Raw genomic sequence first — 24214 nt, forward strand, 5'->3', positions numbered from 1 at the left:
CAGGGTCCTCTCCTCCTCCTGTGTCACTGTCTGTATTTGTCCGTCATTTGAAACCCCTATTTATTGTACAGCACTGCGTAATATGTTGGCGCTATATAAATCCTGTTTATTAATAATAATATTATTAGACATATATAGGCATTAATAGCACATACCAAACTAGAGAAATAGACCATCCTGGGAGAAGCTGGGTGATCCAGCAAACCTGGAATGGATCTGGTCCAGGGCTATAAACATTTGCCAACTAATAGCAAATGAGTTTGAAAATGTCCATTCCAGGTTTGCTGGATCACCCAGGTTCTCCCCTGAAGTGTATCTTCTCCAGTCTTGGCGGGTCAGACCCTCAATGTTCAGGCTTTCTATAGGGAATGATAATGAGGAAATGTGAGCAGTTTAGAGATACAGCTGCACAGGTATGAGAACTTTATAAAGTTATTAAAAATCTCTATACAACTCCAACTTTTGGGCAGGGTCCTCCCCTCCTCTTGCTGTGTCATTTGCAAACCCTTATTAATGTACAGCGCTACTTGATATGTTGGCGCTATATAAATAATGTTTCCTTTTTTTATGACAAAATTTGTGCAGTAGTGTTTCCAAATAAGCTGCTGCAGCTTCTCACCTTGTGATTAACAAAGTTACAATGTTGCAATCTGATCACTAGCGTGGGGGGGGTGGGGGGGGCTGAGGAAGTGCTCCCCCTGTCTGCAGCAGACTGAACATATTATCTCAGCCTAGCCAATGTCACTGAATGGAGTGCACAGATGGCTTTTAAACCAGGAAATAATAATATATCTCTGATAAAGTCACGTTTATTTTCAGCCTATGAATCATTTATTCGGGAATATATATATGTGGGACTTACATCTTTCAGTGGCTCCAGTTTCTTGGTGGTCTGATAAGACGGGGTGAGCGTAGCCGGGTAGTAATATTCACCATCAACGTTGTCATTCTTGTCCGATTTGTAGGACAGCTGGGGGACACACAAATCACAGTCAGGGGATCCATATTTGTAATATTATATATGATGTGTATTCAGGTTTATGTATCCAAGGATGCAATTTGACAAATGAACGATTTGTCCTCAGGACCAAGGATGGGAAATATAAAGTTATCCAGGATGGGATTCTTTACGGTAAGAGCGGTTATGGAATGCCCTATGTGTGGGGTAGCAGGGACACAATCACCAATGGAATTTAAAGCCATCTGTGGGTATCACAACCCCCCTTCCATCTCTCTCTTACCCCTCTCTTGTACAGCTATTATCACCAATAATAAAACTTGTCAAGTCTTTTATATACAACAAACTGCATAGCTCGATGGCGCCACCTAGAGATCCAACAAGTCACTTCACCAATACAATTTAAAGCCAGCTTTGGGTTTCAAACCCCCTTTCCTTCCTTCCCTTACCCCTTCTCATGTTCAGCTATTATCACCAATAAAAAAGATTTGTAAAGCTTTTGAATTCCCCCCTAACTCAGGGGTGTCAAGCTCATATACACAGAGGGCCAAAATAAAAACTTAGACAAAGTCGGGGGCCAAACTTGAAATTTATTTAAAAAATTGAGGAAGTTCACTACTTCATTCATAACTAACAAAAACAAACTCCTCTACACACACTTTAGGGTTAAAAGACTAATTTCTATCTATCTATGCAGGCTGTGTGTTGTTCATCCTCTCACATCATAGGTTTGTCTGACACTAAATATTACACTATGCAGTCTCTAATGGACTGAAACAAACACAATGCCCCTGGTAGTCAGGCACCATGGCAGATGGTTCATTTTAGGAATTCTTTGGGGACCAAAAAAAAAGGTTCTTGAGGGCCAGATTTGGCCCACAGGCCTGAGTTTGCTACCCCTGCCCTAACGCCATGGCTTTGTACCTCGCTGGTGCCACCTCCAGGTCAAACAAGTCACTTCACCAAAAGAATTTAAAGCCAGCTTTGGGCATCAAAATCTCCTTTCCTTCCCTCTCTTTCCGCTATTATCACCAATAATAAAGCTTTGTAAAGCCTTTTACCATCCACCAAACTACAAGGCTTTGTACCTCGCTGGCGCCACCTACAGGTCAAACAAGTCACTTCTTCTAGATGTCATCACACCGCTACATTCTTCTAGATCCTAAGGATAAGGTCACATAGACCCATTGGCTGAGAGCCTACCCAATACTACCGTCATGCTCATTTTAGAACAAGAGAATGTTACAGTGGTTATAGGGGGTCAGTGCATTGTCCCACCCCCGCTTAACCCCAAAGAGGGGAGGAGCAGCTGATTGAATCATTGAAGTTAATCGTTGTTAGGAATCGGTGGCTCCTCTGCTCATTCTTTGAAGTAGCCCCAGGAGGACCCTACCAACAGAAGGTATCCACATACATACAAACAGTGATTAGAACCACCGTAGGAAGACCCCCCCCCCCCCCCCCCCCCCACAGTACTGTAAAAACAGAAGAACCGGGACTTGGTGCAATACCTGACTACAGTTTTCGGTATTCTGGGTGTTTAGATTTTTTTTTTTTTACAGCCTAGCCCAGTGATTTACCCCAGGGGTACTGGGGCTCAGCTAAACAGGAGAAATGCATTGAAAGCCATCAATTCATGCAATGGCACTGTAACCAATCCTTAAATGTATTTTACACCCAGCTAGTATAAGTATGAGATTCTGGGGGATGATTTCACCAAGCTGGGCTGCTGCCAGTCTAGGACTTTGTTGTGTCGCCTGCTAAGGGCACAGGGACCACAAAACTGGCCAAGAGGACCTGTCAGGATCCAGCCCATAGGTAACCATTGGCTGACTCCTAAGAGGGTTATTGTCCTAGGGAAAACTTTTTATTTTGCAGCATCACCCACACAGTGACTGGTCTGTACCTGCTGATTGCAGGGGCCCACATCCAGCATTATATGGGGACCCACCTGTCTCACTAATCTGTTGTTCATTGGACTGTCACCCCCACTATTGATCATATGATTGGTTATTGATCTGCATACTCACATTGCTAGCCAGACTCCCAGCCTTCATGGCGTGCAGCATACGCCGGTCCATTCCCGTACCGTCATAGTGACCCTTCATCTGAGTCTGGTACTTTTCTTTATACTTTAGCTGCAGGTAAGAGAAACAAATGTAAAGAGGGAAATCTCCAGAGGTGCAAACTCCTCTGCAGAAGTTACATTGTATCTATAGATAATTTTTCTTATTGTTTTTACAGACCTTTTAGGACCTCATCACTGAATCCCCCCTCTATTAGTAGATGATTCCCCTGTATATTCACTCCAGATTTGAGTATAATTTAATTTATACACCTTTACACCTTTTTTATACGCATTTCCTACTGTGACAGCTGTGCACTTTTGAGATTGGCCACCAGGTGGCAGAACGAGTCATTGTTTTAATAGGAACTGAAATAAATTAAGAGAATATTGATCAACTAATTTCAGACTAATTAAGCAGCAATAAGTATAATTATTATTATTTATTATAATATATAAATAGAGCCCAAGGTGTTCATCTCCCATCAAATAAAATCTGAAATACCATTGTGGGTAGGAATGCCCCTTTAATAGAGTTCCACCTATACAACCCCCCCCCCACCAATCATTCCTAATATTCTGGTAATTATGCCCCAACATGCTGCACACTAATTCCAAAATCATTCCGGAGGAGAGAAAATCTGCAAAGAGCAAAAATTTACTCTCCAGCAGAAAAATGTTGCTTTGCTTTGTGAGAGCGGCGAGACGGCGAGGCTGAGCAATTAACTGGAATTAATGGAGTGATCCCCCAGCGGACTCACCGGGGAGGAATTAACCTTAATTAAGGAATGCAAACAGCAGATAAAATAATTGTCTGCAGGGAAAGGCCACTGTATGTATTGTGAAGAGTACGTTCTTTATCAGGGGGTGCACAGTACCGGAGGGCCATAGGGGCCCCAAGGGCCACAGCTTATCGAACATTAACATTCACTGTTCACTGGCTAGGAGCTTATGTTACTCAGAGACAGCCGGGGGGTGCAATGCTTACATCACTGGTGTACTTGGAGATCTTGTTTACATTCTTGAATTGGGGGGTCTCACAATAGTTGATGCTGTGTCCTTTACTGTGCTCCAGGTCCTTCTTATATCCCACCTGAAATGTACAGAACAAATAATTTACTGAATGATTGGAGACATTAGAGTGTCAGCTCCTCTGTACAGAGATGTCAGAGCTATATAAATGTATAATAATAGTGTGTGACTGTGGGGGGACATTAGAGTGTCAGCTCCTCTGTACAGAGACTGATGTGACTGGTTCTGTGTTCTATGTACAGCACTATGGTATATGTCAGAGCTATATAAATGTATAATAATAGTATGTGACTGTGGGGGACATTAGAGTGTCAGCTCCTCTGTACAGAGACTGATGGGACTGGTTCAGTTTTCTCTGTACAGCACTATGGTATATGTCAGAGCTATATAAATGTATAATAATAGTGTGTGACTGTGAGGGGACATTAAAGTGTCAGCTCCTCTGTACAGAGACTGATGGGACTGGCTGAGTGTTCTCTGTACAGCACTGCGGTATATGTCAGAGCTATACAAATATATTTTAGTTATAATAAATCTTACCTCGCTGACCAGTTTGTTCACTTTTTTAGCTTGTTTCAGGGTCAGGTTGTCCTCAGTGGTCAGGGAGTGGTAGTGGGCCGCCCCTCGCATTTTGGACAGATCCTTTTTATATTTAATCTATAGAAGGAATCACATTGTATTGGAGATATAAATAATAGCAGAGCTGAGGAAAGAATACAAAAATGATTTTCACATTTTTATATATAGGAGCAGCCAGCAGCATGCTGGGACTTGTGGTGTCTAGTAGGTTTGCAAAGTCTGAAAACTGTTCATGATGATCACTAACAGATCTTGTTTTCCACCTTCCTTTATATTTTGTCATGCGAAGGCTGTTCAGTGATTTGCAGCAAAATTACTGATTTTTTCCAACATTTATCATAATTGTGTCACGTGACTTGCTCAGAGAAAATTAGCATAACATGAAGTTTACAAAGTCACAAATTGTCAACAGTAACATGATGATCAATGGCTTTAATGACACCCAAGGCCAACAATTACCACCAGGCAAAGTCCTGTGATCACTAGTTCAGTATTGATGGTTAGGGTTGGCACTATTGACAGCACTTTAGGACAGGTATAGGACAGGTAAAAGAATCTCTTCTAGCTCCCAGAAATTATTTAAAGCCCATTGCACCCAAATGGCAGGTCATGGGTTTATTGGAAGGGGGCACTAAAAGCTTTTTTTTTTAATTAATTTTTAAAATATTCCCTCTTTGATTCATTAATAAAATTTGATTATTTCCTATTCTTATCCTATTGTCACAGCTGTGCACTTTTCAAAATTGGCCACTAGGTGGCAGAACGAGTCATTGGTTTAATAGGAGATCTGTAGAACTATACAACCATAAAATTCACCACCAGCCAATTTTCAGAGGAATTGACTGGGGGAATAATTTATAAAAGAGCCCTTAGTGATAGGTATGTTACTTTTGCTAATGAACAGAAACTATTTTCAATCATTTTTACCCAAGGAAACACCCACCCCCCATAAAGTCTGAATGTCAAAAGTTGAGTAGAGTTGCCCTTTAAGGTAAGGCGTACGCACATCACTGACGATCTCATTGGCTTTTTTGGCATTGAGGTAGGCCGGGGTGATCATCGCTGGGAAACTGCCCTTCCCTCTGTACTCTTCTTCTTCTTCATCATATTCCTGCAGGATGAAGAACAGATCTTGAAAGTCAAATTCAATCACAAGTATAATGGATGTGCAGAGTGGAAATGCAAAAACTTGGACTTTGTATGCAAACAGCATTGACTTGAGATTGAGTCAATCAAATTCTGTAGCTATGCAGTCTGATTGGCCCATTTTCAAGTCAGTGTAATTTGCATACAAAGATTGAATCTCCTTCATCGCATTATCGCTTCCAGTACCAAGCACAGCAGAGGCGAGGAATGTCACCCCGTGCACATAGTGGTGGGAGGTCAAGGGTATTTTAATGGTTGCAAAACACACGCAGTGTTCACATCCTATATTTTGTCAGAGTTTCCAAAGTGCCAAAAATGTGTTCAGAAATCTTGCAAATTCTGCTTTAATTTGGATTCCAGAGAGCTAAACCAGAAGTCAGTCCCACCGATCACCCAGGGACTCCATTTAATAAAGTCCTGACACTGTTCCTGGAGCCTATAACCCACTGTGTATAAAATAAACATTTTATTGGGACAAATTGTGCACATTGCTACACAATTGTGCAAATCTTCCAGAATCTGAACATTCTACATCAGGGTGTCAAATTCAAATACACAGTGGGCCAAAATTAAAAACTTAGACATAGTCGCGGGCCAAACTTGAAATCTATTTAAAAAATTGAGGCTGGCCAAATCTTATGAGTGGCCCGCCTCTGAAACGCCCTCTTCCTTGTATGTATTGTGTATTGTGTAGTATTATCCGCTACTACAATTCCCGGCATTACTTACAGTCCAATGCGGGGCCACGCATAGGCAGAGAGGCGGCTGGTCTATAGATGCGAGTGATGCTGGGAATTGTAGTAGCGGCACCATTCCAATGCAGCTGCGGCCAGCTGCAGTTCATTTTTAGGGTTCCTTTAGGGGCCAAAAAAAAAGGACATTGTGGGCTACATTTGACCCGCAGGCCAGAGTTTGACACCCCTGTTCTCCATAATCAGGAATTTAGGATCCATGCTAAGAGCTTTCCCAAACCCTGTGGGGACTGCATTGCAAAAAGTAACAGCAAACCCAAAAATAGGAATGAAATATATTGTAATGGGAGAGCATTCCTGCTTTATAACCCAATGGGCCCAACATGTGTGCAGACCCCCGAGCTGAGCACAGGGATGGAAGGAGACCCTGTTAATGGCACAGCAGGGGTACAAATCTCGGCACAGGGATGGAGAGTCCACCTATAATAGTACAGCAATCGTGCAGCACTGGGATGGGAAGGGGGTCACTTATAATGGGAACAACAAGTGTAAAGGTACATGAATTCAGTATAGGGGTGGGGGAGTCACTTATATTAGGAACAACAGGTGTACAGATCTGGAAACACAGCACATGGATAGAGGGAGCCCCTCTTATTGGCACAGCAGGTGGCTCTAATGGCTGTGTTGCAAAAAGGGACAGAAAACCCAAAACAAGAACGAAATATGCTGTATTGGGAGCGCATACCGGCTTTATAACTTAATAAGAGCAACATGTGCAGACAACAGGGATGGAAGTAGCCCAATTATTGGCACAGCAAGTGCACAGACCCAGAAACCCAGCACAGGGATAGAAGGTGACCCACCTAAAGGTACAGCAGGGGTACAGACCCAGAAACCCAGCACAGGGATAGAAGGTGGCCCACTTAAAGGCACAGCAGGGGTACAGACCCAGGAATCACTTATAATGAGAACAACAGGTGTACAAATCTGGAAACACAGCACATGGATAGAGTGAGACCCTCTTATTGGCATAGAAGGTGGCTCTAATGGTTGTGTTGCAAAAAGTGACAGAAAACCTAAAACAAGATTGTAATATGCTGTATTGCATTTTATATCTGCTTTATAACTTAATAAGTGCAACAAGAGCAAGAGCTCTTGTTAATGGCACAGCAAGTGCACAGACCCAGGGACTCAGGGGACGATGGATTTCCCTTATAATGTGCAGACATAGGGACACAAAAGAGGGAGCCCCTCCTAATGGCACAGCAGGGGTACAGACCCAGGGACCCAGCACTGGGATGGGGGGACAGCAGTTGTGCAGAACTGGAATCTCAGCACAGGGAGACGGAAGCCCCTTAAACAATATGCAACCTCACAAACTTTGCTCCGGCATCTCACAAACAGGGAGAACTATAAATAAGTCTCCAGCATCCAAGTGAATGATCATTATTTGGATGGGGCGGCCTTTTAACATTTAGGATGCTCTACCATGAATCTCAGTGGGATTCCAATCAGCATCACATAGGGGAATATAAAGTGGCAAAGGATTGCAAAGGGGGTGCAGGATTGGAACCATTGCTCGGTGTCAGGGGACCGCAAGCCATTAGTGTAATATTTGATCTCAGGATATGTTACGGAGAAGGTTTGTAAGATCCTATCAAAGACAGCGAATTCTGACTTTGATTCATGTCTGATTTATGTAAAGACCGGAGGGGATGGGAGGTGGTGATGGTGGGGAGGGGGGTGACAGACAGGTGGTTGCATCCAAAGATTGACAGCTCTGCCGGTCCCGCTGGGTGTCACGTACCTGGCTCAGCTCATCTGCAGTTTGTTTAGTAAACGCCACATCTGTCGTGCTCGCTTTTCCCTTCATCTCCCTGTGATATCGCTGGTGATATTTCACCTGGCGGCGAGACAAGAGAGAATAAACGTCAGTAAAATGCAACTGCCGGGGCCACCAACATTAGGCGGACGGGAACAAGGCTTTGCATCGTGGGACGTGACAATCGGGGGGCTACAATCCTGCTCTCCGGTGACAAGTATCATTTGTCACTTACAGGAACGTCGGCCCCATGCTGGCAGGCCGGAACGGTGGCACATTTGCACCGTGGTGGGCTGCCAGCTGTCTTGCCCTAAGGGGGGGCAGAGAGGAGATTGGCGTTTGAAGGGGCTCTGGTGAATTGTGCACAGTTGATGTGCTCAGAACTTGGCAACAAATAATGTACTGGACGGATCATCCTACAGGAAATCGGCCCCTCAGGTGATGGCGGAGCCCTCTGAAAAGTTACAAAGTTTGAAGGGGAACTCCAATTCCAATAAACTTTGTTTGGGCTTTTACTGGTCACATGACATAACCTGTGGATTACTAAAAATTCAAAAACACTGCCCATACAATTATTAAAAAATAATTTGAAAAAATATTTAAATTATTTAAAAAAAAAAAAAGAAAAATGATTCCCACAGTCGATTCCTCTAAAAATTTGGTGGTGGAAAATTCAATTTTTCTACAGGTTTCCTATTAAAACAATGACTTGTTCTGCCACCTAGTGGCCAATCGTCGAAAGTGCACAGCTGTTACAAAATGAAATGGAAAGGAAATAAATTAATTTCATGAGTGAATTAAAAGGGGAATCATTTATAAATAGAGCCCCTTGTGCTGCCAATATCCAATATTGGGTTATGTCCCCTGCAATGCAACAGGATTGTTACTTGCATGTGTGTGCCATTACGGTGCAGTGCCAAACGTGGGCACAAACACAGCAATTCGGATTTGCATTGATATTAAAGCTCAACTGCAGGCAAATCACTAAAAAAATGATTCAAATTTATATATTTGTATAAGAACTGATTTCATCTTCAAAAGGTTTTGTAATTAAAAAGTCTTGTGGTTAAGGCCACCATCAGGAAGGAGACAAGGGCTATGTAATGTACAGCGCTGTGTAATATGTTGGCGCTATATAAATCCTGTTTATTAATAATCATAAAAAAGGGTATTTCGAAACCAAGCCCCAATCCTGACTTGACTTTTGCATAGGAAGAACGGCTTAGGATATGTACAATGTATAGAGCCTGGGTATTTCTGATGGCAGCGCAGGTTTGGGTACTCCTGCAAGGAAGCACAGCCAGATCAGTGACCTCACTTTTCAACCAATGCATTTCAGCAATGCGGCTTGGTCGGCCATTAGCGGGTCATGACTGTGGCCCCATCATGTTAGAGTTGCTGAAACTCATCAATGTCCGGGTTATTCCGGGTCGTTCTGATCCCAAAGTGCTGATTGAACAGTAGGCGCCCAATACCATACTGTGAAAATGAATGCCAAATAATCATTTTTTATTATATCAGGTGGCCATGAAGGTGAATTTTTTTTGACGTGTTGCCTATCCTCAGCCTTCACTTACATCACTGGCGAGCTCGTTGGCTTTCTTGGCAATCTGGTATCCGGGGGTTATCAATGCCGGGAAGCTTCCTTTCCCCCGCTGCTCCTCATATTCCTCCATGTATTTCACCTATCAATGAACGGACGGATATGAGAGAGATGGAGATATAAGAGATGGAATCATTGTGATATAATAAAGCCAGAGACTTACATCACTCATGTTCTGTCCGCTGGCCTTGGCGTGCAAAATGTCTTTGGTGTCCACTACGCTACTGTACTGGGAGATCCGTTCATCGTGTCCACGCTTGTACTCCACCTGTCCCGAAAATGTAAGATAGAGATTGTATGTAGGGGATGTTTTCTGCATAAAGTGAGGGGATGGATGGGAGAACATATAGATGGGGAGACTGGGGGGCCAATGCCAACACAAGGGCCAGGAAGAGTGCCCCCAACAGAGTGACTGGGGGAAACCACTTTCAACACAATGTTTGGAGGGTCCATGAAGACTGCCCACAACACACTCATTGGGGGGACCACACTCAACACAATATTAAGGAAGACATTTTCCTATACAAAGACCACCCCCAACACAATAACTGGGGGAGACCACACTCAACACAAAAATAAAGAAGACCTATTCCAATACAATGACCACAATGACTGGGGGAACCACACTCAACACAATATTTGGAGGGTCCTTCTCTAACATGATGGCCATGAAGACTGCCCCCAACACACTGACTGGGGGAAACCACATTAAACATAATATTAAGGAAGACCTATTCCAATACAATGACCACAAAAACCAACCCCAACACAATGACTGGGAGACCACACTCAACACAATGTTTGGAGGGTCCTTCTCTAACATGATGGCCATGAAGAGTGCCCCCAACACACTGACTGGGGGAAACCACATTCAACATAATATTAAGGAAGACCTATTCCAATACAATGACCACAATGACTGGGGGAACCACACTCAACACAATATTAAGGAAGACATTTTCCTATACAAAGACCACCCCCAACACAATGACTGGGAGACCACACTCAACATAATGTTCCGAGGTTCCTTCTTTAACATGATGACCATGACGACTGCCCCCAACACACTGACTGGGGGAAACCACATTCAACATAATATTAAGGAAGACATTTTCCAATACAAAGACCGCAATGACTGGGGGAACCACCACACTAAACACAATATTAGGGAAGACCTTTTCCAATACAATGACCCCAAATCCAACCCCAACACAATGACTAGGAGACCACACTCAACATAATGTTTGGCATGATGGCCATGAAGAGTGCCTCAAACACAGTGATTGGGGGGACCACACTTAACACAATATTAAGGAAGACCTTTTCCAATACCATGGCTACAAGGACCAACCCCAACACAAAGGCTGGATGACCAAACTCAACATAATGTTGACATGTTCCAATACCACGACTGGGAGAACCACCACACTTAGCACACTATTAGGAAAGACCCTTTCCAATACAAAGACCACCCCCAACACAGTGACTGGGAGATGACACTCAACAAAATGTTCAGAGATTCCTTCTTTAACATGATGGCCCACCATGGCCCCCAAAACACTGACTGGGGGGGAGGACCACAATCAACACAATATTAAGGAAGACCTTTTCCAATACAATGACCACAGTGACTGGGAAACCACATTCAACACATTGTTTGGAGGGTCCTTCTTTAACATAATGGCCATGAAGAATGCCCCCAACACACTGACTAGGGGTACCAGACTCAACACAATATTAAGGAAGACCTTTTCTAAAACCATGAGTACAAAGACCCCCAACAAAATGACTGCGAGGCCACACTCAACACCAAAACTGGAGAAACCACACTCAACAGAGTGATTGGGGCAACAGCAACCAGAAGGACCCCCTCCAACTAGAAAAACTGCCCTCAACACATTAAATGGGGTAATTGCCCCCAACACAATGATTAGGGGACTACACTCACCACAACATTAGGGAAGACCTTTTTCCAACACATTGGTCAAAAAAACAAACCCAACGTAACCAACTGACTGGGAAACTACTTTTAACAAGGACTTTTGAAAGATCTTCTCGAACATGATCGTGATGAAGATCACCCCCATCACAGTGACTGGGGGCCTGCCATCAACGCAGCAACTGGTTAGATCCCCTTCAACACAGTAAGCAGAGAGACCACAACTAATATAGTAAATGGGACAACCACACTCAACACAATTCGGGAAGACCTTCTCCAACACAATGACCAGGGAAACCACCCTCAACACCCAAATTGGGGAGATAATTCCCAACGCAATGACCACGAGGACCCCCAGCAGCCCGATGACCACGGGGACCCCCACCAATGCGATGACTACGGGGACCTTACATTGCTGGCCATGTGAGCAGCCTTTCTAGCAGTCTGATAGGCTGGAGTGATCATAGCTGGAAAGCTTCCTTTTCTTGTCTGTTGCTCAAACTGATCTGTGTATTGTACCTGGAAGGAAAGAACATGGAAAATATTATTATCTTAATGGGCCTGATTTATTAAAGCTCTCCAAGGCTGGAGAGGATACACTTTTATCAGTGAAGCTGGGTGATCCAGCAAACCTGCAATGGATCTGGTCCAGGATTCAAATACATAAAGCAAATACGTTTGAAGAAATCTATTCCAGGTTTGCTGGATCACCCAGCCTTGGAGAGCTTTAATAAATCAAGTTCTCACAATGTACATTAGAAGCTGCAGTATCTCCAGCATGATCTAGGTATTTCCTCTACAGTCTGACTGCCCCTGGTCCCGCCATTTTTATTCATTTCCAATTTTTTAATCATAGAGGCTCACCATCACAAATGGGCATCCATGTATGGCACCCTTTGGACAGCCATTTCCCATTACTGATTGGCTGTCCCTATCCCCAAATATTTCAATTTGCATGGAACATGGGAGAACAGGTAAATGATTCCACATCCAATCTTAGGGGTTATCTCTCTATGATTGGCCATACACCCCATACAAAACATCTCCGGTGTCTCTACACATTCCATCACACATTGGCATTGCTGCCAAGAGACAACTCAACCGTATTCCCCGTCCACCCAATACCCCATTTAGATTTCAGTGATCTTACATTGTTCATTGTCTTCTGAGCCTGCTCAATGTGAACCATGTCAGGGTTTATATCTGAGAACCAGGATTTCCCTTCTTCATAGGCTTTCTGTAATAAAGAACACATGACATGAGTAACTCCCGGGCATGGCGGGAATGGGGGGACGTCTAGCACCGAGCGTACCTGGTTAACCATTTTCTCCATATTGTAGCTCTGTCCGTGTACACTGGACTTCATATCCCAATGGAAAACAGATTTATAGCGCTCCCCTTCTTCCCGATATTTAATCTGCAGAATAATAAAAATGAGGGATAATAAATTCCATTTTGCAAAGATGGCAGCCCTTTATATTCTGCTTTCATAAATATTAAAATAGAGATTTTTAACATTGAAGTGAACCTAATTAGAGCTTACACACAGAGAGTGCTCACTGCACTCTCCCTGCCACAGTGCGGCCAATCAGCATGTCCCAGAGCCATCACATGCGAGGAAGGGAGGAGAGCCACATGGCCCAAGTGCAAGGAAATCCAATTCTCTCTTAGTGGCTGCTGGGGAGTGAAAGGAAGGTGAATATGTACAGCTGGGGGTATAAATGAACCTGTCGCTTTGCCGTGCGTGGACAAATTCCTGATTCACTTTACGCTGATCATCTGATTTCTTTCACATTTACAGTAAATCTAAAAGTGCACCTGTCATTGGATGTATTTTAGGATTGGGGAGTAATGTTACAGTGTTACACTTCCAAGTTTTTATCACAGTCTCCAAAAGAACAGCACCATGTTAATTCAGGTATCATCCAAGCTCATCACCTATGCTGCCCTATCAGGCAAAGTCACAACCTGGACCTCCAGGAGGGTGAGAATAGTAAAATTTGGGTAAATGATGCTTTATTATATATTGTGAGGTCAGCAAATCTTGTAAAGCTACGGAGAAGGAGGCAGGGTGGCTTATATCATGCAAAGGAGGCACTCCGCAGATATTGCTCAGATCCCAAATAAACCAGTGACTGTCCGGGTGTTAGGTGATCGCTGCTCGCAGGGTGATTGACATGAACAGAAGTTGGAAGTGGAGAAGGAAACGGCTCCCAATATACATGATCTGTAAATAAGATCTCAGCCATGAAATAAAAATAGACGGGAACACAGCCGGTCGGTGATGGGGGGGAGCTGTAAGGACCCCGGAGCCCCATTATTGTTGTGTCTGGCCGCCATAGGCAGCTGTCGTGTAACCGCCGACATTGTTACAGGTCTGGTTATGAATCCCAGCTAGGAACGCAGCTCCAACATTCCCATCACGGCCGTGCAAAAATAAAGGAAATAGTAAAGTAATAAAATAGTGAAATAGTAACATAAAATCTCTCAGCACCCAACTCAATTTTATTCACCAGTTGGTGAAAAGTCCTCACTGTGGAAGTCAAATCAGTTTAGGAAATAAAGTCAATAAAACATGTTGGTGTCTATTTCAAGATTCACCCAACATTTATCCAGAATGCCCATGTTTTTCTCATTGGTAATAAATCGGAACGTGTGAATCCACGTTTACTGATGATTCATACATTTTCTATTTGAATTAAGTGGAAGTTTTGAGTAGAAATTGAAACATTTAGAAGGAGACCCATTGGGTCCAGCCAAAAATTCTCTCTCAGCACCCCTGTCAGGTTTCTATTCCTAACCAAGGCTCCATCGGGCTGTGGTGGAGGCAGGAATAGGTGCTACCATGCGGCTTCTACTTCTGCTGGCATCTTGCAGTGCCGTGGCAGTGCCATGCCGTTCTTGGATGAACACAGTAATGGCAGCCAGTGGCACTGAACTGTGGGACCCCATTCATTCCCTATGGGCTGCCATGGGTTAGATGCTGCATGTAGTGTCTCACCAAAGATTGAGGTTCAGGGGTATGAGGATATGAGAACTTCACCACAACCTCACTTTCAGTCTGTGTGATCCTGCACGGCTCCCCGCAGCTTGCACCTTCCCAACCAGCGCCTGTAGATTTTACAGCTGCAGCAGTGAGCGGTACTAGTTCAGCCCCTATTCATTCCACATGGGGCTACTGCAAGAGACAGCGATTCCTGGCGTGTGGTAAAAACACAACACAACCTCACCGCAGGTCTGACTTTTTTCCCCTCACTTCCTGCCTGAATTTTATTTCCATCTCTTAATTTATGAATATATTTATGAGGCTGGGAGGGCGTCAAAATGCACCATGAAAAGTTGTGTTACACATTACAGTTCACATACTCATCAGTTCACCTGTTCAGATTCACTCACTGACCTCACTGACGGCCTCAGTCTGTTTCTTTGCATGAATGTTGACGGGAGTTTCATACACGCTGGTGAATGTGTTATTTTTGGGATTGTGTCTGAAGAGAGAAAAGAAATCTTTGTATCATTTATTCTTATTAATATTATTAAACAGGATTTATATAGCGCCAACATATTACGCAGCGCTGTACATTATATAGGGGCTGCAAATGACAGACAGATACAGACACAGGAGGAGGAGAGGGACCCTGCCCCGAAGAGCTTACAATCTAGGAGGGAATATGACATGGAAATCATCTCACATGGACACATCACCTTCCTATAATCAGATTCACACCCGGAACAACAATTGCAATTTGCTGTGCATTGAATGCATTTTTCAGTTGCTTTGTAAGGCTTTTGTTTCCACTTTTATCAATTTCCTGGAATGTTGATGTGAATCCGAAAGCATTTTAATGCGAGGTGTCCGCATTCACCCAGCACAGTGATAGTGTTTGCAATCTGATCAAATAAACCCAGATTTCAAATCATCACAAATCAATCAACTGCTCAGTGTGAACGAGCCCTAACTGGAAGAATTAGGTTCCAGATTCCAATTAATAGGAATACAAACATACATATTAATCTAAATACGGTGAGATATATATTAATATTAGTATTATTATAGTATTATATATAATTTTCTGCCCTAATACATTCTTACATATTATTATAAGTATGATGAGAATATTATAAATAATGATGGGAAGTATCACACAATAGGAGGGGGGATATGGGTTGGTGGGAAGTAGTGAGGGTTTAGGAGACAGAAGGAGACGGGTAGGTGAAGTTGAAGCGTTGGGTTTTGAGTTCTCTTTTAAATGAGCAGAAAGAAGGAGCAAGCCGAATAAAATTAGGAAGACCATTCCAGAGAGTCGGGGCAGCTTTAGAAAAGACTTGAGGCCATGAGTGATAGGGGGTATTTTACTTGGTTTATAAAAACTAACAACCCCCCCGGAGGAAACATAACCTCCTGTCTGCGAAACGCGTTAGCACACATATAACCCGTTAATCTCTGTTACGTTGTTGAAAAAAGACCTACAGCTGACCTTGCTATATATGATGTATTTTTTGATAATATCTATTTATATCATCCTGATACTTATGAAAAACTTCTGTATATGTAGACTTCAGGGAACAAATTGCTCTTTTACTTAAATTTGCTGCCTTAAACCCTCTCTTTTTCTCATTTTATTGGACAAAACTAATTTGGCTAAAATTTCATTTTTTTTGCTTTGAATAAATAATACAAATTAACTCATAAATAGACATTGCTATAAAAGAGCAGAATGGACAGTTAGGGACAATAAGGGCAAACAAAGGGTTAATAGGGAGGTAAATAGAAATACATTTCTTTTTTAAGTTTATTTTATTTTATTTATTTTAATTGATAAGATTTGCATTTAAAGCTCCTCTTTTGAGTTGTAGATTCTAAAGGAAACAGAGCAGATACAAAAGTAACAATGTTACATTGTATCTCTGTTTATAAACACTGCACCAGATACCGCAGCAGTTTTTGATCTCTGTTTATATAAACCAAGTATAAAAACAAAATAGAAAGGCTTAGGTACTTGTGGTATATTCCTAATGTTTCTGGATAATTTGATTGAGTCATGCCTATTACATTTTTATTGTGTCATGGAACTGAATTCATTTCCTGTTCATTACCTACCATGCCAGCTTTATAGCCATTTTTCTTTTTTATTAAGTTTTTATTAAGTGGTCTTTTTTGTCTGGTTTTCCATCATAATTTTTATTTTGTCTTGTCTCTGCTCTCCCACTTTCTTTCACCCTTCCCCCCATTTTTTCTATTTTTGTACTGTTGTATTAGAAATGTTTTGTTTGGTAGATTTTGGATCCTTAGGGTCCTTTTTCCAAGTTTTGGGGTTATATTAATAAATTATTCCCCTGTCATAATATTCACCTATTATCTACCGTATTTTTTGCTGTATAAGACGCACTTTTTCTTCCCCAAAACTGGGGGGAAGAGTTGGTGCGTCTTATATGACAAATACTGTGTTAAAAAAACATTAAAATAAGATACTCACCCGATACCCGATCCTGCGTGTGTCTCCTCGATGCTGGCTGCAGTGTGTGTCTCCTCCTGGCTGCAGTGCAGACCGAAAAAAGCCGGCACACGGGCCCCAGTGATTCTGAACCCAGAAGCACGCTGCTGATCCCTGCCCGGCCGGGTAACGGAGTTACCCGGCCATACAGTGGAAAAAAGGTAAGTGAACGGCACAGAGTGATCAGAAGGGGAATTTGAATGGCACAGAGTGATCAAAAGGGGAATTTGAATGGCACAGTGATCAGAAGGGGACAATCAATGGCACATGAGTGATCAGAAGGGGAACACCGGTATGAATGGCACATGAGTGATCAGAAGGGGAATAATCTTTCAGAATATTTTTTTTCTAGATTTTCCTCCTTTAAAATTGGTAGGGTCTTATACGGCGAAAATTACGGTATTCATTTTATATTGTAACAGCTGTGCACTTTTGATGATTGGCCACTAGGTGACAGAACCAGTCATCGTTTTAATAGGAACTGATGGAGATGTCAAGTAGAGAGATTCAACTGTTAGCGAATTTCAGATGAATTGACTGGGGGAATAATTTATAAATAGAGCCCTTTGTTATGGTATATGTTTGGAAATTCTATTAAAATTCTATTAAAAATAGTTATGAAAAAAATCTATTGCATTTGGAATTTTAAGAACATTTGTGTTTCATCATTTTCTTCCCCTGAAAATGTTATATTATTGTTTAATGAATGGTTGACGAATTTAGGGGATCGGTATATCTGCAGAGAAATATTCAGGGATTTGAAAAGTAAGATTGCCATGAAATGGATAGGTGTGTGTGGGCGGCCTGGAGCAGCTCGGGATTGCATATTCCAGAAAATACTGGAAGACGGAGGATCAGGTGGACTCTGATCTGTAACCACAGCTGTGTACGGAATGCTGTGTGACATTCCCGGGGGGTATCACTCTCAGATCACTGTGCCAGTACAGTTACAATGCATTCTGCGACAGCAATGGTCTCTGGGTTGTCTTTTGCCCCAGGGAGGGGGCAATTACCCAAGGCTCTAGATTTTATGCTCTGCAATGTTTTAAAAATCTGTAAATTCACAGCTTTCATTGATACAATCACTAGTGATCCTGCCATGAAGGTCACTTTCCAGACACTTCCTGTTTTAAGGTGACAACACTCTGACCCTGCAATTAAAATGATTACAGGTGTTGTCACCCTGTTCATCATAACACAAAGGAAATGCCTAGAAGGAGGCTACTGGGGATTCGCAGCACTGATATGTGTCAATGAAAATAAATGAAGGAAATGCCATTCGGTTATGATTTAGGTTGAACACAATGGTCATGGATCTGTTCACAGCCTAAATATGGAGCTCCGACTTACGCCTGGCAATACGGCTTCTTCTGGTGACTGACGAAGTTGTTGACGGTCAGGATCATTTTGCAGACTTCGCAGTGGAAACACGCCTTGTGCCAGTTCTGGAGGAGAAGAAATGCAGAATGGTCAGTGCTGAATTCAGAGGATAAACTTATCAACCAGATGGGGGTGCACTTGTCAACAATGGACCCCTGTGCAGAAATAACTTGGGGTCACCCCCTGTCGAACTAAATTGAAGCTGAGCAGAGTGTGGGGCCCTTATGAAGCAGCAAGCTTTGCACCTCCCTATGTCTGCTCCTGCAACCAGCAGTGGTGACAACTACCATATTTCTTCCAAGGCAGATGTACTGTAACTTTAAATTATAACAAATTCTGCCCCCAAATTCCTTCTTTCCCCTAAAGCTTAGAGACTGCAGATGTTCTATGTTTGGTCTGGCTGACCTTTTAACCAAAATGGTACTGGAATGGTACTGAAACCACAACCCAACTCATTACCATCAATAGATCTCCAAGATGATGAAACTAAGGGATCCCCAAAGCACTATGGGTTAGCAAATTTTGGTTAAAACTTAATAAAAAAGTGCGAAGGCTTCCCTGGGATTCTTAGTTTTGTACACAGCACAACTGAAAGTGATACAATGCTTAACATATAAAAAGTGACTTAGCTGCCATCTAGTGGCTGGGTGGAGGATTGCATTATATTTGTATACTTTATTTTATGTTTGTCTGACTAGGCATTTTTAAGGTTAAATAATCACATTATGGGATGATATAACTGCAGCATTTGTAATGGAATGATCCTAATATTAGAATATTATATAATAATAATGAACGAAATGAGGAATAAAAGGAATAATAATGGTGATGTAAATCATATTATCCTGTCTACATAAACTTTACAGACTTTATGATTGTAAAAGCTCGAAAAATGCAGTCTATGCTGTTACAGGTGAAATCTATGCTAGCCCTCCATGCACTTTGTTCAGCCAATCAGATAAGCCAGCTCATCTCTCCTGTCATTTAATTCAGCCAATCACATCAACTGGCTCCTCCCTCCTGTGGTTTCATGTAGCCAATCACATCAACTGGCTCCTCCCTAGTGTCATATCATTTAGCCAATCAACTGGCTCCTTCCTCCTGCCATTTCATTTAGCCAATCAGATAAACCAGCCAGTCTTGCCCACAGCACGGTGGTTGAGAACCCCTGCTCTATAATTTTTATTTATTCCAAAAATAACAAGATAAAAATAAAACAGTTCATTTTTTAGCCACTAGATGTCCTCAGTCTGATGGCCAGCATCATTCAACCTGATTCTTCTGAGCCCAGGCACTGCTTGACCCACCCCCAGCCTGTGATTGGACAGTAAAGGAAGAAGCAGGATGGTGATAAGCTCATCTCACTCTGATCTCTCATCCTAACAGCTTCTATCTGGCTTATTAATCATTTGTCTCTTTGTACTGCTTCTCCTTTACGTTGAGCTCTGCTGTACAGGGACTGCAAGATAATAAAGATTTGTCAGACGTAAAGCTCCCATTCTTGTGATTTTTCTCCTCTCGTATAAACAATAAAACTTGTAACATGAGTACTAGACACATGCCGATATTCCGTGTTGTAGTGTCACGTATGTTACAGTGCGTCCCATGCAGCGTATCGGATGTCAGGTATACCGGAGGGCCTGGACAGAAATAGTCACCCAGCGTACATAAATCGGACTACCAGAGATCCTGGCTGCCCTCTCCCCACTCATCCAATATCCCCGGAGTCCCCCACAGCTGACCCCCTAAATCATCACCAAACACCAAAAAAATCAAGATTTCCCATGCTACAACACTGATCTAAAAGAAAGAGGCGTCCCCTCCGTGCCATCATACCGGCCCCTGGCTATAACCCTCTGCTTATTTCAGATTGCTGGATCAGTATGACAGCCAGGGCAATGGCATTTCCAGAGTCATGGAGAGCTCCCTCTAGTGGGCGATACACAAATGGTAATATATGGAAAGTGGATGAAAACCCAAATATCGTACAGTAGTGATGACGGAACCAACAGTGGCCCCTGTGCAGAACTGACTTGGGGCCCCTTGGCTTAACTGTCTTGGGGGTTCTTTTGGCTGAGGAGGGTCCAGGGCCCTCATGTAATCGCACACTTTGCACCTCCCTATGGGAACAACATGCCAGCAACATACTTCCTGTCCAAACTCATCATACTGTATCAGGATATCAGAAGCAGAACATTACAGGTCATTACAAAGAGGGAGGTGTTGTGTAGTCCACAGGTATAGATGAGAGCAATGTAACCAGGAGAGGTGCAGCACAGACAGAAAGCACAGGAAGTTATCAGCTCATGGGATTTGTGGCAGGATCACCAGGATTGATTATACAAGCATTACAAAACAATTGTATATAAATGTAACTATAGAAGAGCAGCATAGGAAAGGACTGCAGAACACTGGCATCTTCATGTCATGGGGGGAGTTCTGTAGCCCGCAAAGAGAGAGAGTTAAGGAAGTTATCTCCCCCCTTCTTACGCGTATATATATAGTACTAACATATTCCATAGCGCTGTACATTAAATAGCCAATTACAGACAAATACAATGTTTCTCTTCCTCTTCTCTCTCTCTCTCTCTCTCTCTCTCTCTCTCTATATATATATATATATATATATATATATATAAAAAATATATATAGCACCAACATATTACATAGCGATGTACAATAAGTAGCCAATCACAGACAAATACAATGGTTTTCTTCCTTTTCGCTGTCTCTCTTCTTTCTTCATATTTTTTTCTGTATATATATAGCACCAACATACTCCATAGCGCTGTACTTTAAATAGCAAATCACAGACAAATGCAATGTTTCTTTCCCTCTTCTCTCTTTCTGTCTCTCTCCTCTCTCTCTCTCTCTCTCTCTGTATTTATATAGCACCAACATATTCCATAGTGCTGTACAATAAATAGCTTTTTGTTAAATATTCCCTCCAATGACCCCCCAGCAGCAGACTGCCATTCATAACAATACGCTGACTTTTCCTCCTCTATACAGAGAATTCCAGGTCGGGATCCGACCACTGGCACTGACCTGGTCGATACAATTAACCTTCTCTGGCGGGTAAACGCCATAGCCGCAGCGGGCGCAGGGGACAACGTTCATGGTGGGGTCGGTGAATGGGCCGGTAAATCAGGTCGAGTTGTAGGTCTGGGGCCGGTTGATCGGGTTGTAGGTCTGGGACGGTTGATCGGGTTGTAGGTCCGGGGCTGGTTGATCGGGTTGTAGGTCCGGGCAGTGCGGGGGGCTGACAGCAGATCTCGTCTCAGTTTGTCTCTGACCTTCCTGCTGTCAGAAGTGTCGACTTCTTTAATCTGGCAGCTATGAGCAGCTTCTATTTATGTCCTCCAGTGACGGAGCCACCCGGGGAGGGGGCACCACATGCGTGACGGGTAATTCTAAAAACAAGAGTGAAGTCACCCGGACACGTAAGGGGAGCGGATACAGTCATCTGTAATAATATGATTGTATGACCAACCCCTCATCCCCCATAGCGGTCACCATACACCATCCAATCTGTCTGTACAATCAGATTTACCAAAACTATGTAATATGAAGACCAACCTAAACCATCAACCAATCTGTGTCCAACCAAGCGCGCCCTCAAACTACAGAAGAGATTGGGAAGTGATTGGATTGTGTGTGGGGATTAAATTATTAAAAGGAAAAATGGAGAAGCAGCCAAAGAGCCAATCATGTCCCGGCAAACAGCATATTGAAGAGTGACAGAGCTCATCACTGTGCTGCTTCTCTTTTAATTGTCCAATCACAGGTGGTGGGCGGGTCCAGGACAGCCTGAGCTCAGAGGAATGAGTTCATAATGTTATCCATCAGACTTAGGACATCTAGTGGTAGAAACAAGTACTGCAATTAATTTATATCTGAATAGCAAGCACAAGCAAGTTATTTTCTCCATGCAGGACAACAGGCAGAGCTGTTTGCATTATATAACATTGATACCACTTCTACCAGGTGGTCATGTGACATGGTGACAACACAGGAGCACTACTGGGAGACTTAGAAAGCGTTGTCACCTTTCAAAGCACCTGAAAGGGGAACCTCTTCCACATATACCCATTCCAGGGTTTATTCCTCCAGCCCCAATCTTTTTATTACCTCCACCAATCCCTGAGGAAGGGGAGGGTCATTGGCCCCAAGACTGTATTGGTTCCATGCATTCCTATAGGCTAATACATGGATTTTGGGGTCCCCACCATGCAGTGTGACCGTGGCATCTTCTAGAAGGGTCTGCAGGGTGAATATCCCTGGCGGGCCGGAGACATGCTCAGCGTGTGAGGTCACCGTGCACTTTCTGCACAAGATGTGATTGTGTTGTCACCCGCACGGCCCGGAGCTGTGACTGGGGCCGGCGTGATGTCACGGGAGGAGAATAGAGCCGGCATGGAGGGCCTGGAATGTCCCAGATATAAGGTGACACGCTAATAATAATCATTGTCTGCTCTCCGGAGTGACTCCATAAATTCCTCCTGGGCCAGGGCACATCATTCCACTTAGGGGGGTTGGAGCCTCTGGCAGGTTAGTATTGCTGTGTCCCCTAATAGGAGATTCACCGCCTGGGGTCACTGTGATGGGAAACCCAAAATGTGACAACTGGAAGAGGAAGAACTGAGGAGGAAGGATGGGGACCTCTGGGCTGTGCTAGGACCTTCCACCTGCCCCTGATTTGGAGGGACTGTCCCTCCCTATACCCCCCAACTGCCCCTGATTTAGAAGGACTGTCCCTCTTCATACCCCCGAACTGCCCCTGATTTGGAGGGACTGTCCCTCTTCATACCCCTAACTGCCCCAGATTTGGAAGAACTGTCCCTCTTCATACCCCCAACTGCCCCAGATTTGGAAGAACTGTCCCTCTTCATACCCCCAACCCTCTTCATACCCCCAACTGCCCCTGATTGTAGGGTCTGTCCCTCTTCATACCCCCAACTGCCCCAGATATGGAAGGACTGTCCCTCTTCATACTCCACATCTGCCCCTGATTTGGAGGGACTGTCCCTCTTCATACCCCTAAACTGCCTCTCATTTGGAGGGACTGTCCTTCTTCATACCCCCAACTGCCCCTGATTTGGAGGGACTGTCCCTCCCTATACCCCCCAACTGCCCCTGATTTGGAAGGACTGTCCCTCTTCATACCCCCAACTGCCCCTGATTTGGAGGGACTTTTCCTCTTCATAGTCCTAACTGCCCCAGATTTGGAAGGACTCTCCCTCTTCATACCCCAAATCTGCCCCTAATTTAGAGGGACTGTCCCTCTTCATACCACCAAACTGCCCCTGATTTGGAAGGACTGTCCCTCTTCATACCCCAACTGCCTCTGATTTGGAGGAACTGTCCCTCTTCATACCGCCAAACTGCCCCTGATTTGGGGGGACTATTCCTCTTCATACCCCCAACTGCCCCTGATTTGGAGAGACTGTCCCTCTTCATACCCCCAACTGCCCCTGATTTGAAGGGACTGTCCCTCTTCATA

General features: G+C 43.5%; 1 protein-coding gene across 1 annotated transcript in view; it reads right to left on the reverse strand.

Annotated features, from left to right (window-relative positions):
• NRAP (nebulin related anchoring protein) overlaps positions 1-22029 on the reverse strand; it is a gene marked incomplete in the record, with an annotated part of 53418 nt that extends 31389 nt beyond the window's left edge. Inside the window, 14 exon segments of the mRNA XM_072424181.1 lie at positions 863-970; positions 2989-3096; positions 4012-4116; positions 4596-4712; positions 5641-5745; positions 8280-8375; positions 9872-9979; positions 10061-10165; positions 12248-12355; positions 12987-13073; positions 13149-13253; positions 15237-15324; positions 18682-18776; positions 21760-22029. Coding sequence (XP_072280282.1) covers positions 863-970; positions 2989-3096; positions 4012-4116; positions 4596-4712; positions 5641-5745; positions 8280-8375; positions 9872-9979; positions 10061-10165; positions 12248-12355; positions 12987-13073; positions 13149-13253; positions 15237-15324; positions 18682-18776; positions 21760-21831 — 1407 coding nt within the window.
• Between the last annotated feature and the right edge of the window lie 2185 nt (positions 22030-24214).

This window comes from Pyxicephalus adspersus, chromosome 10 (genome assembly GCF_032062135.1).
Source record: "Pyxicephalus adspersus chromosome 10, UCB_Pads_2.0, whole genome shotgun sequence".
Lineage (NCBI taxonomy): Eukaryota > Metazoa > Chordata > Amphibia > Anura > Pyxicephalidae > Pyxicephalus > Pyxicephalus adspersus.